Source organism: Amia ocellicauda, chromosome 9 (assembly GCF_036373705.1).
Source record: "Amia ocellicauda isolate fAmiCal2 chromosome 9, fAmiCal2.hap1, whole genome shotgun sequence".
NCBI classification, from domain to species: domain Eukaryota; kingdom Metazoa; phylum Chordata; class Actinopteri; order Amiiformes; family Amiidae; genus Amia; species Amia ocellicauda.
In genome coordinates this window covers 32798749-32811968 of record NC_089858.1, presented here as the reverse complement: position 1 = coordinate 32811968, position 13220 = coordinate 32798749, and the positions used below count along the sequence as shown (strand labels likewise).

The window sequence follows — 13220 nt, the reverse complement described above, 5'->3', positions numbered from 1 at the left end:
GGAAGCAATCGAGTGAAGTCAACGATTCCCCGCACTGCATAATGAAACATTTGTGTCTTCATTCATTTGTGTGCACATGTGGAATTAGGAAAATACTAAGTGATAAAATTGTGATTTATTCATTTATTAGTGACACTTGATCAGTACATTACACACAGCAGTCTGAAATGTGATCGATTTTTCACTAGCTCTGTTCTTATCAATAACCAAACATGAAAAGCTGGCATAATCATTAACTACCCTCCTGAAAATAAAAGCATACTTTCTGATATACACTTGGATTATATTTCCTAATAATGTATTTTAAGTATACTTAAACCAGGTATATTTGAATTCTATGCATATTTTTGTTTTTAATTTTAGCATATTATTTATACAATATATTTTAATTGTATTATTTATTTCTTAGCAGATGCCCTTATCCAGGGTGACTAATTGTATGTACTTATTTTGTATTATTTGTATACTTAGTCAAAGTAAACTAAATTATTTTGTGTACTAATTTTATACTTTTAGTAACAGTACCACATTTATACTTTGTTGTACTATTAGTATGTTTAAGTAGACTTTACTTGGTTTTGCTTATATTTTGCATAGTTACACAATGTAAACTTATGTATAGACACTAATAGTGTTCTTCTAACTTCAAACATTAATTTAACATTACCATTACATTAATTATACAAACATTTGATTTACTGTCCTGTTAAAATGATAGGTTACAAACACAACCATGGTTATCTGAGAAAGATAATATTACACAAGGCCCCCCTTTGAACTGCTTCACTTGCCTGAGTTTGCCTGTGTTTTTGCTAGTCATCAATATCTGCAAAATGTGTAGGCAAGCTACATGTGCTGTCTGTGATAAAAGGACACTTCAGTAATATGCCAATATGAGATTCAAAGCTCAAATGAGATTAAGCAATTACCCCCAGATTTCTCACCACGGATTTCACATTAGAGGTCATGTTTCCCAAATCTATTTTTGTCTATTCAATCAATCTCTGTGAATTTATTATTAATACTTCTATCTTATTTTGGTTTAATTGCAGAAACATTTGAGCCATCCAATTTTTTATTTCAGCAAAACACTTGCATACAAACTGGAGTAGTATTAGTATCACCTGGTTTAACAGAGAAGTGAGTTGTCTGTCATCTGCATGAACGTTCACCCCATGTCTATGAATAATCTCATCTAAAGGCAACCTATATGACAAGAATAACAAAGGACCCAGGACAGAACCCTTTCAAGGAAACAAAATACTGTCTATGGAGGACTGCTTTTATATTTTGTAAGTCGCCCTGGACAAGGACGTCTGCTAACAAATACGTAGTAGTAATAATAATAATAATAATTATTATTATTATTATTATTATTATTATTATGTATGATACAAGGAACTATCCATTTGATATAAAGGAGGAGTCAAAAGGTCACAGACATTTGTTGTTAAATCCCATAAAAATATAAGGTCAAAATAATGTAAGCATTGAACATAAAAATTTTCATATATATATATATATATATATATATATATTAATTCATATACTTTCGTCTTATCTGCACCCTATAAGACCATGTAAGTCCCAAGTTCTGTACGCAATCTGCAATCAACAAAACACACTATCATAAATATTGTTTAACCTTTAAGGAGATGTCAAAGGTGAAGGTCAAAGTTGTTTCTAATGTAAATGTAATGTATACTCATAATCAGAAGTCAGATTGCAACTTTGATCCCTGCTTCTAGGTCAAATCATGAGTTTGAATCTTAAATGGAAGGTCAAAGGTCAAACTATTTTCACCACAAGCGCATCCTTTAATTGCTCTATGATTAAATTATACATGATTTTCTACCTAATAAAGAAATTAGGTATTAACAACTGTTTGATGCACCCTACACTTTCCCTTTAATAGATTAAAAGATGTCCTGGGCTGTACTGCGCTGTCCTGGGGTGAGAGGAGGACCCCTTGCTTTAGCTGCCCCTGTATGTGCTGTAGGAGAAACGGCTGAGGAGCAGGGGCACATGATACTTCTGAGAAGGGTCTGTGATATTGAAGACAATCTGCAAACAAGCACAAAGAGAAGAGATGCATTGAAACATATTCTGTGGAATCCTTCAACAAAATACTACTAATAATAATATTCATTAATTTATTAATTTGTCAGACTTTATCCAAGGAAATAAGAAATGGTTTGAGGAGATCCTCAGCTTATAAAGCTACTAGTGACCAAACGTGCTACAGAACTGTATCGGATTTGTAATGTTCTAAAGAATCAACATTGTTTCCTATTGATTATAATAATAATTGATTAATTGGTATAGTATGTAGGATCACAGCCTAGTATGTAAGTCTATGTCCTTGAGAGGTACAGTGCTTCTTTTTTTGGCAGGAAACAAACTTTACAGCATCTTGGCAAAAGATACAGTGAGAAGCCATTCTCCAGAGCAGAAACATGTCCTTGTGAATCAAGGCTTCTCTCTCTGAAGGTCTGCCTTTCCAGAATACTCATGGAGCTCCCAAACGATGCTGTTCTGTCACCTGAACTTACTATGATGGCAGTTTCTTCCAGCTGTGCTACTCACCTCCACATATGGATAGAAACTGCTCTCTCCCAGAACTTGCCAGTACTGCCCTGTTTCAAACCGCATTTTGTACATTCCTGGCAAGAATTCATCCCAGGTCAACAGCCCCGGGCAGCGGCCATCGCCATTGGTGATTCTGAAAGGACAAACAAACAAAACAAAAAAAAAAGGTAATATTTTTCTCTTGGAGCTAGTTAATGATTTATCATTAAGTGTGCTGTCCCCCTACATTGCAACAGTCTATTGCTGGATATATAGCCAACGTCCTGCATTTCCTCCTGTATTTTCTGTTTAGAAAATCTAACCATCTGTCTGTTGAAGAAGTGCAATACTGTCTGTCTTAAAGTGTAACTAGCGAACTCACCACAATGATTGGTTTACTCATGTGTTCATAGGAGTGATTTTTCTGTTCTATTACACCATTTAAATAACTTCAAAGTTTTAAGTGTTAAAACGTCACATCTTGATTCACAGAAGACCTCTGGCATATTTACAGTGGCCATTATTGTAGTGACAATTAGTAAAATTATGGAACTGAACTTACACATGAGTACATAAACCAATCATTTTGATGAGTGCTCTAGTTCCCCTTTAAGAGAACTGTACTGTCTTACGAGTCTGTCTTGCTGTCTGTCTGAGGTTAACTGTACTGTCTAGGTTAGGACTATAGTTTTCCACAGGAGAGCTACAGTGCTTGTTTTAGGAGGACTATGGCCTATGGTCTTGATTTCATCTAGGCCTATTCAAGACAACACATTATACAAGAACACTTTGGCACTTTCACTTCCATGCAGGCGGAATCACAGGTCTGTCCTACCCTGAGGCCAGCAACGTCCAGCTGGCAGTCCCAGGCTCCAGTCTGTGCAGGCTGAGGGGCAGCTGGGCACCGGGGACCCCCTGCGCTGTGTTCAAGACATGTGTGGTGAGGGGGCTTCCCTGGGAGTGTGCCATCTTCTGAGACTACAAAGACCATAAAGCAAAGCAGGCAGGGTTACAGCAGGCCTCTGGAAAATAACACAACCAGGCTTTCCACCTTGCCACAAAGAGACTGCTCTGTGGCTAGATTGCTGTACTAAATAAAAATGGACTGATTCATTGCTTTTTTGGCTCAAATTAGCCAATAATTAGCATGTCCATGAACTCCAGCACCATTAAACTGGAACTCTGAATTGTTTAAATAGAAAACATCACAGCAATAAGTTACTATACTTTGTGACTGGTTTGAATAATTATTATTCCTATTATCTTTTAATATCTTATTACCTATACAAACCATATACTTAAGAATAGTCCCTAACCACCAATCAGATGGTTGCTTTTGACCCATTGAAGTTAGTATAATATAGTAGCTACATATATCAGTATTCACTACACTTTCTCTAATTACATATTCATTTATATTGATATTAAAACTAGAATACATACAGATTATAGTTTACAAGTTGTTTACAACACTTAGTGTCGTATATATTGTAGTTTCTGTGATTTGTGTTTAGATGGTCTGCCTGTAATCGTGGCGTGCTCAGCACTTATTTAGAGTCACATCTGGATCATTGCCGTCGCGTAGCCTGAACTCAGAAGTGCATTGGAATGTATTTTTCTCCATTATTGAAATTCGGGTGACAAATTCGAGAAAAACAGGTAGTGCTAACCGGCGGCCATGTTGCAGTGTGTGCTGTAATTGAGCCTGTGCACAGAGTGGCATTTCCTCAGCAAAACGCAAACTGCGTGCGTTTTAACAGTGCGGGGACTGCGCGCTAACAATACAGACGACACACCAAAACACACTTCTCGGATATTTACAGTCGCTACAATGCACCGGTAATCGTACGAAGCGCTGTTGATATTTAGTTCAGACAAATCATTTTCATGTGTATAGCTGTTGTTACTGTACCTCTGCTTGTCGCTGAAGATGACCCTTAATGTGGCGCAAGCGAGCCGCACTCATGGACGCGGTGTCTCTCGGCGCCGCCTGACAGCCTGCAAATCAAGCAGCGCTGCTCACACTGCCGCTAACTGTGCATTTTACTGTCTTTCAAATGGATAAGTTAGGAATCCACAGCACCGCCGGGAATCAATACATGTTTTATTGTATAATGGTAATCAAATATTATAGAGAGGGAAACTGGTGATTGAGCTCTGAGCCCCGAATAACATGGGTGCAGTCATTTATAGCTTGGGACCTGAGGCGGCTGGTCAATACGCGATGCTGGGGCGCCGCCCCCACAAGTTATCCACAGACCAAGCCTACTACAACGTAAGTTAAACATAAGTTCAAAATATAGTGCAAAATAATTATGAAATAAAAGTATTTAGTCTTACCGAGCGCTACAATACTACTGAAAATAATACACGCCAGTCACAGGGCACTGCAGTTTGAATTCAAGATGCATCGCTACGTGTAAGCAAGTCATCCTTCGTCCATTTACTGTACACGGGTATGAAAGCAGACGGAAATGGTACATCAATATCAAAAGGTACAGCTGAGCCCAAATGAGTGTGAAAATGAGAAGTGAATGTACTTGCTACAGTACACGTGTTCAGTTTCAGCACACTGCAGAACAGTGGGGACTTGAATCAAGTCTTGGAAATCATGAAAGGCAGCGACCACATCAGACCAGAGGAGCTTTTCCAGATCAGCGGGGACACACATGGAAATCGGGCTTCAGGGCTTTCGAGACGGAAAACAGGAGACACTCCTTCACACGGAGGGGCGTCACAGTCTGAACAAACTCCCCGGCGATGGGGTGCAAGCTGAACATTTGGGGACATTTAAAATCAGACTGGATAGGATCCTTGGATCACCAAACGAGCACGATGGCTCGAATGGCCTCCTCTCGTTTGTAAACTCTTATGTTTCTTATGTTCCAACTGCATTAGTAAGAAATAAACGAGGCCTGTATCTGCCTTAACTACGCCAAGAAGCCACAGCAGAGCACTGCATCTACACAACACTCCCTACGATCACATGGACTATTCTGCACATTCTAAACACACCCATTTAAAAATACTTTCAATTAGACATACATACTTCCGGATGCATAGCTAGCATGACAATATACATTCGAAAAACAAATCAGTCAAACTGACAGCTTTCGTTGCAAAATCGTAGCACATCAAAAGCTGATTAAAAGGCTAAACGCAGCAGAAATAGATCGTTTCTTTCACTGACAAAAAAAAAACATACAACTAACAGGCTACATCATGTACATCAGTGTGTGGTAAAACGTGTGTGTATGTAAAAATCACTGTATTTCCAGCTGGAAAAGCAATGACCGATCTGCACCTCCCCTCCTGCATTTCCCGTCATGTGACCGAAGGGCGTCACAGCTGCAGCGCACATGCGCGCCTCTGGGGCAGAGTCTTCACTCACAGCTTTATCCGCGGAGCGGCACCGCTGGCGGCAGCTGACATTTTGATGGCGCACATGTTTTTGAGACTTGCGCTACTCACTGCAATAGGCGGGACAGTGGGGACCTCGATTTCTGTCCCCACGTTGTTGGTGTGCAGCCATAAAACTGTCCCCACAAAAGCAAGTACAAGCACTCGCTCACTCGCACCCCGGGAGTGCTGCGGCTACTCCACTCACCGGTGCTCCTAGCATAGCAGTCCTATACAAGCCACAGCCTCTCTGGCGTCTACAAAAGCCACAGGGCTGTTCCCGGGACATGAAGCGGCAGCGGCAGCTTTAGAGCCGCCATCAGACACGGGCCGGACACGGAGACGGGCTGTCTCTGGCGCAGGGGCTGCTGGGAGTGTTCTGGTTTAGCGCTGACGTCACTCAATGCCTGGATCGTCCCTTGTGGGGCTGATGTGCAGAGAACAAGACGATAGAGGCCGAATGTGCCGTCATGGAAAGCAAGAAGCATCACGTCACCACCCATTTCAATAGCCATGTGAAACCAGTTCACACGCGTTCACACAACTTTATCAGCCCCATACGAGCCAGACTCATCCATGGTGGGAGTATAGCTCAGCGGCAGAGCAGGTGACTATAAATCATTACGTCCCTGGTTCGAGTCCAGGTGCTTCCATCTTTTTGGACATTGTGAAAGATCACGTCTTATTTATTGCACTGCATTTCCATGGCATAAAACTCACCAGCACGACCATCCACTCGGCAACTTGAACGTGGGACGAGGGATCTGCTGTTTTGGGGAACAAAATCGCTGCGGCTCTTGCTCTGCATGAAGCGAAGGCTGAAGCGCGCAGAGACACAGGACGGCCGGCCGCTGTGCTACTGGTCCCGCCCCTCCTCCGCTGCGGCATCAACATTTCTGTGTGTTCTAGCTAAGTCGGTCTTGTCATTTTATCTCCATTGATTTATTTAAACATCAGCTACAGCCATCAGGACTTAACAATAATAACCCACACTGTTCAGTCAAGACAACTGTGACTTTATTGCTACACACCTCTGCACTCTGGGCAAGACTGAGGAAAGAAAAGCATATAAATATATATATATTGGTAATGACAGGCAGGATGGAAAAAGTGTTCAATCTCCAACAATTAAAACTGCAGGTTCGATTAACTGCCATAATGTGCGATACATATCTTTATTACATAACCAAGCGACTTTGATTGCAAAGTGTTACCTTTGCTTTTCAGGGAGGCAATCAGACAAGGTGGGAGAGCAGCAAGGAGGCGACAGATGTTGTCCGCCGGATCCTCCCAGCTCTGTCGGCAGACCTGTCTCTGCAGGCCAGGAAGGAGCCCACTGCTCATGGGCCCTTCAACTTTGCCACAAATGAGTTCTTTCCCCCCCGGCCCTGTGTCTGATGCAGGTAAGACAGTGACTTTTCTTCATAGCATTTGTACTTTCTATTTCTACACCGTTACTGTACTTTTCTACTATGAACTGACTTTTAAGGTGCTGCACGAGAAGCTGCACAGGCAGTTCCAGATCTTCCAAACAAGAGCCCCTATCTTCTCTCAAGTGGATCAGGAGGTATGTATGTAGTTGTCGACAATAAAAGTCTAAAACGGTATACGTCTATAACAATGGAAGGATGACTCCGCCATCTGTGACATGATTGTGTTGTAATTATGTATTATAGGTGACAGCACTGAAGGCATCCTTGGTCCTATTTAAGGAGAAGACCCAAGTTAGGGACAGGTGGAAGTCCTGGCTGACCTCCGACACCGGGCTGAAGGCACTCCAGGAAGAAATTCCTGCCCACTTAAAAGAGGGCATCTGGGAGAGGTTCCGGAAAACGGTATGAGATATATACAGTATAGATATATTATTATTACTATTATTATTATTATTATTATTATTATTATTATTATTGTTATTATTATTTTTTTTGGCAGATGCCCTTATCCAGGGCGACTTACAACATAAGTGTAAAACAAAGTGCAAAAAAAATACAGTTAAGTAAAAGGCATCAATCATTACAAATTCAATTAAACGAAACATAGCAATTCAAAATACATTTGACAAATTCCAATTTATAATTGAAACAAGCAAGTACAGTAAGTGACGCCCTACATCCTGGACGGTAAAAGCTAAGTGCTGTCAAGATGTAGGGTCACAGTCAAGGGCTACGGGAAAGGGAGCAAGCAGGAAAACAAAATCGAAAACACAAGAAGCATGATAAAACTGAGAAGTGCTATCTAGCAGGGATAGAGGACTCGTATTACAAGTACTATACAGTGTATATACTCTCTCTATATATAATATTTATAATCCATGAATTTGACATGATTTATTTTCATTCTAGGCGATGGAACCATTCCTCTCTATGCTTGTGGAAAACATCGATAACCGCTACCCCGGCACCAGTGCCCTGCAAAACGTTGGTGTTTTCACAGTGAGTAAACTGCTGGCAAACCCCGCTCCAAACTTTGGTCTGAAGGAGATGCGGGCTCTGGCTAAGCAGAGCCCCAGACTGGAGGAGTCTGTCCTACTCCAAGAGTGGGACGTACTCACGGACAGGGTCAAGAGCCCAGACCTAAGGGTCAGTGACAATTTGCAGTACGTTTCATAACTACCATTCAACATGGAAATAAGTCTTCATACTCAAATGACATTATTCCATCGTTTTTCTTTGCTTGCAGTCTAAATCACCGGAGGAGGTTCTCCTCTGGCTGGTGTCTCCGGAGGCCTCAGTCACTTATCCCCGCCTCAGCCTGGCAGCAGCCGTTGCCCTCACCGCCCCCGTCCAGACCGCAGACGTTGAGCGGTTGTTCTCTGCCCTCAAGCTGGAAAAATAAAGTTAACATGATGTGTAATCTGCAATATACAGTATATGCCCCACCCCAGAACGTTCCAGGATTGTTCATATTATATGCCGACGGCACAATCACTGCATTCTCCATTCAATTCTCAACAGGTGAAAACGCCATTGAGGAACCGGCTCAAGAATGACCACCTCGACGTGTGCTGCAGGGTGGCCACTGACGGACCGGAGGCTGACGAGATAGACTACCGTGGCCTTGTCAGATCCTTTTCATTGAGTTGATTTAATACAAAGAGGACAGTGAAATGCTCTGAAGCAGGATGTGACCTCTGCAACTGACAGCCTCCCCTCTCCCAACCCCACACCCCTCTCCCTCAAACTCCCTCCCCTGCCCACCTTCCAGTGTTGTAATACAATTCTTTTTTGGTTTCAACCAGTTTTGTTAATGGGGATTCATTTATTCAAGCATGACAGACATTTGTGTTTATCCAACGGTCAGAAATAACAAGAAAACGCATAGATTTCTGTCATAAGGTAACTCACTGCCTTTACTGTACGTGGACCGATCATGCCTACTGTCGTGTGTAGTCACCCCCCAAGGGCCCATTCTGAGCCAGGAAAAACCCGAATACGAGCAGCGCGGCATTACATAAACAATGGAAAGGGCGCACTGTTGCACCCTGAAATATGACTTGGGCTTATCTATTGGAAGACCCTCCGAGCGCTACAATACTACTGAAAATGATACACGCCAGTCACAGGGCACTGCAGTTTGAATTCAAGATGCATCGCTACGTGTAAGCAAGTCATCCTTCGTCCATTTACTGTACACGGGTATGAAAGCAGACGGAAATGGTACATCAATATCAAAAGGTACAGCTGAGCCCAAATGAGTGTGAAAATGAGAAGTGAATGTACTTGCTACAGTACACGTGTTCAGTTTCAGCACACTGCAGAACAGTGGGGACTTGAATCAAGTCTTGGAAATCATGAAAGGCACCGACCACATCAGACCAGAGGAGCTTTTCCAGATCAGCGGGGACACACATGGAAATCGGGCTTCAGGGCTTTCGAGACGGAAAACAGGAGACACTCCTTCACACGGAGGGGCGTCACAGTCTGAACAAACTCCCCGGCGATGGGGTGCAAGCTGAACATTTGGGGACATTTAAAATCAGACTGGATAGGATCCTTGGATCACCAAACGAGCACGATGGCTCGAATGGCCTCCTCTCGTTTGTAAACTCTTATGTTTCTTATGTTCCAACTGCATTAGTAAGACATAAACGAGGCCTGTATCTGCCTTAACTACGCCAAGAAGCCACAGCAGAGCACTGCATCTACACAACACTCCCTACGATCACATGGACTATTCTGCACATTCTAAACACACCCATTTAAAAATACTTTCAATTAGACATACATACTTCCGGATGCATAGCTAGCATGACAATATACATTCGAAAAACAAATCAGTCAAACTGACAGCTTTCGTTGCAAAATCGTAGCACATCAAAAGCTGATTAAAAGGCTAAACGCAGCAGAAATAGATCGTTTCTTTCACTGACAAAAAAAAAAAACATACAACTAACAGGCTACATCATGTACATCAGTGTGTGGTAAAACGTGTGTGTATGTAAAAATCACTGTATTTCCAGCTGGAAAAGCAATGACCGATCTGCACCTCCCCTCCTGCATTTCCCGTCATGTGACCGAAGGGCGTCACAGCTGCAGCGCACATGCGCGCCTCTGGGGCAGAGTCTTCACTCACAGCTTTATCCGCGGAGCGGCACCGCTGGCGGCAGCTGACATTTTGATGGCGCACATGTTTTTGAGACTTGCGCTACTCACTGCAATAGGCGGGAAAGTGGGGACCTCGATTTCTGTCCCCACGTTGTTGGTGTGCAGCCATAAAACTGTCCCCACAAAAGCAAGTACAAGCACTCGCTCACTCGCACCCCGGGAGTGCTGCGGCTACTCCACTCACCGGTGCTCCTAGCATAGCAGTCCTATACAAGCCACAGCCTCTCTGGCGTCTACAAAAGCCACAGGGCTGTTCCCGGGACATGAAGCGGCAGCGGCAGCTTTAGAGCCGCCATCAGACACGGGCCGGACACGGAGACGGGCTGTCTCTGGCGCAGGGGCTGCTGGGAGTGTTCTGGTTTAGCGCTGACGTCACTCAATGCCTGGATCGTCCCTTGTGGGGCTGATGTGCAGAGAACAAGACGATAGAGGCCGAATGTGCCGTCATGGAAAGCAAGAAGCATCACGTCACCACCCATTTCAATAGCCATGTGAAACCAGTTCACACGCGTTCACACAACTTTATCAGCCCCATACGAGCCGGACTCTCATCCATGGTGGGAGTATAGCTCAGCGGCAGAGCAGGTGACTATAAATCATTACGTCCCTGGTTCGAGTCCAGGTGCTTCCATCTTTTTGGACATTGTGAAAGATCACGTCTTATTTATTGCACTGCATTTCCATGGCATAAAACTCACCAGCACGACCATCCACTCGGCAACTTGAACGTGGGACGAGGGATCTGCTGTTTTGGGGAACAAAATCGCTGCGGCTCTTGCTCTGCATGAAGCGAAGGCTGAAGCGCGCAGAGACACAGGACGGCCGGCCGCTGTGCTACTGGTCCCGCCCCTCCTCCGCTGCGGCATCAACATTTCTGTGTGTTCTAGCTAAGTCGGTCTTGTCATTTTATCTCCATTGATTTATTTAAACATCAGCTACAGCCATCAGGACTTAACAATAATAACCCACACTGTTCAGTCAAGACAACTGTGACTTTATTGCTACACACCTCTGCACTCTGGGCAAGACTGAGGAAAGAAAAGCATATAAATATATATATATTGGTAATGACAGGCAGGATGGAAAAAGTGTTCAATCTCCAACAATTAAAACTGCAGGTTCGATTAACTGCCATAATGTGCGATACATATCTTTATTACATAACCAAGCGACTTTGATTGCAAAGTGTTACCTTTGCTTTTCAGGGAGGCAATCAGACAAGGTGGGAGAGCAGCAAGGAGGCGACAGATGTTGTCCGCCGGATCCTCCCAGCTCTGTCGGCAGACCTGTCTCTGCAGGCCAGGAAGGAGCCCACTGCTCATGGGCCCTTCAACTTTGCCACAAATGAGTTCTTTCCCCCCCGGCCCTGTGTCTGATGCAGGTAAGACAGTGACTTTTCTTCATAGCATTTGTACTTTCTATTTCTACACCGTTACTGTACTTTTCTACTATGAACTGACTTTTAAGGTGCTGCACGAGAAGCTGCACAGGCAGTTCCAGATCTTCCAAACAAGAGCCCCTATCTTCTCTCAAGTGGATCAGGAGGTATGTATGTAGTTGTCGACAATAAAAGTCTAAAACGGTATACGTCTATAACAATGGAAGGATGACTCCGCCATCTGTGACATGATTGTGTTGTAATTATGTATTATAGGTGACAGCACTGAAGGCATCCTTGGTCCTATTTAAGGAGAAGACCCAAGTTAGGGACAGGTGGAAGTCCTGGCTGACCTCCGACACCGGGCTGAAGGCACTCCAGGAAGAAATTCCTGCCCACTTAAAAGAGGGCATCTGGGAGAGGTTCCGGAAAACGGTATGAGATATATACAGTATAGATATATTATTATTACTATTATTATTATTATTATTATTATTATTATTATTATTGTTATTATTATTTTTTTTGGCAGATGCCCTTATCCAGGGCGACTTACAACATAAGTGTAAAACAAAGTGCAAAAAAAATACAGTTAAGTAAAAGGCATCAATCATTACAAATTCAATTAAACGAAACATAGCAATTCAAAATACATTTGACAAATTCCAATTTATAATTGAAACAAGCAAGTACAGTAAGTGACGCCCTACATCCTGGACGGTAAAAGCTAAGTGCTGTCAAGATGTAGGGTCACAGTCAAGGGCTACGGGAAAGGGAGCAAGCAGGAAAACAAAATCGAAAACACAAGAAGCATGATAAAACTGAGAAGTGCTATCTAGCAGGGATAGAGGACTCGTATTACAAGTACTATACAGTGTATATACTCTCTCTATATATAATATTTATAATCCATGAATTTGACATGATTTATTTTCATTCTAGGCGATGGAACCATTCCTCTCTATGCTTGTGGAAAACATCGATAACCGCTACCCCGGCACCAGTGCCCTGCAAAACGTTGGTGTTTTCACAGTGAGTAAACTGCTGGCAAACCCCGCTCCAAACTTTGGTCTGAAGGAGATGCGGGCTCTGGCTAAGCAGAGCCCCAGACTGGAGGAGTCTGTCCTACTCCAAGAGTGGGACGTACTCACGGACAGGGTCAAGAGCCCAGACCTAAGGGTCAGTGACAATTTGCAGTACGTTTCATAACTACCATTCAACATGGAAATAAGTCTTCATACTCAAATGACATTATTCCATCGTTTTTCTTT

General features: G+C 43.0%; 1 protein-coding gene and 2 non-coding genes across 4 annotated transcripts; 2 read left to right on the top strand and 1 right to left on the bottom strand.

The window, feature by feature from the left end:
• Positions 1-103: 103 nt before the first annotated feature.
• LOC136759235 (5-hydroxyisourate hydrolase) lies at positions 104-6258 on the bottom strand. 2 transcript variants are annotated; one of them, XM_066714137.1, is made up of 4 exons: positions 6176-6258; positions 3404-3546; positions 2587-2722; positions 104-2064 (listed from the first exon to the last, which is right to left on the bottom strand). In XM_066714137.1, exons 1-4 carry the CDS (start codon positions 6254-6256, stop codon positions 1975-1977), a joined length of 450 nt encoding a protein of 149 aa, XP_066570234.1. In that variant the 5' UTR covers positions 6257-6258; the 3' UTR covers positions 104-1974. The 2 variants fall into 2 exon arrangements, with proteins under 2 accessions (XP_066570234.1, XP_066570235.1); XM_066714138.1 differs by lacking the exon at positions 6176-6258 and adding an exon at positions 4481-4764.
• A 290-nt stretch (positions 6259-6548) lies between these two features.
• trnay-aua (transfer RNA tyrosine (anticodon AUA)) lies at positions 6549-6620 on the top strand. The gene has a single exon. It is a non-coding gene; the product is annotated as a tRNA-Tyr (tRNA).
• Positions 6621-11130: 4510 nt separating this feature from the next.
• Positions 11131-11202, top strand: trnay-aua (transfer RNA tyrosine (anticodon AUA)). Its single transcript has one exon. It is a non-coding gene; the product is annotated as a tRNA-Tyr (tRNA).
• The last annotated feature ends 2018 nt before the right edge of the window (positions 11203-13220 follow it).

Bases quoted from the DNA above. Each gene is read 5' to 3' on its own strand.
- LOC136759235 (XM_066714137.1), bottom strand. From the start codon at position 6,256: ATGTCCCGGGAACAGCCCTGTGGCTTTTGTAGACGCCAGAGAGGCTGT. The intron at 3,547-6,175 runs GTGAGTGGAGTA...TGGTCTTTGTAG, and splicing joins CTGCTATGCTAGGAGCACCG to TCTCAGAAGATGGCACACTC. The intron at 2,065-2,586 runs GTGAGTAGCACA...GCTTGTTTGCAG, and splicing joins GTTTCTATCCATATGTGGAG to ATTGTCTTCAATATCACAGA.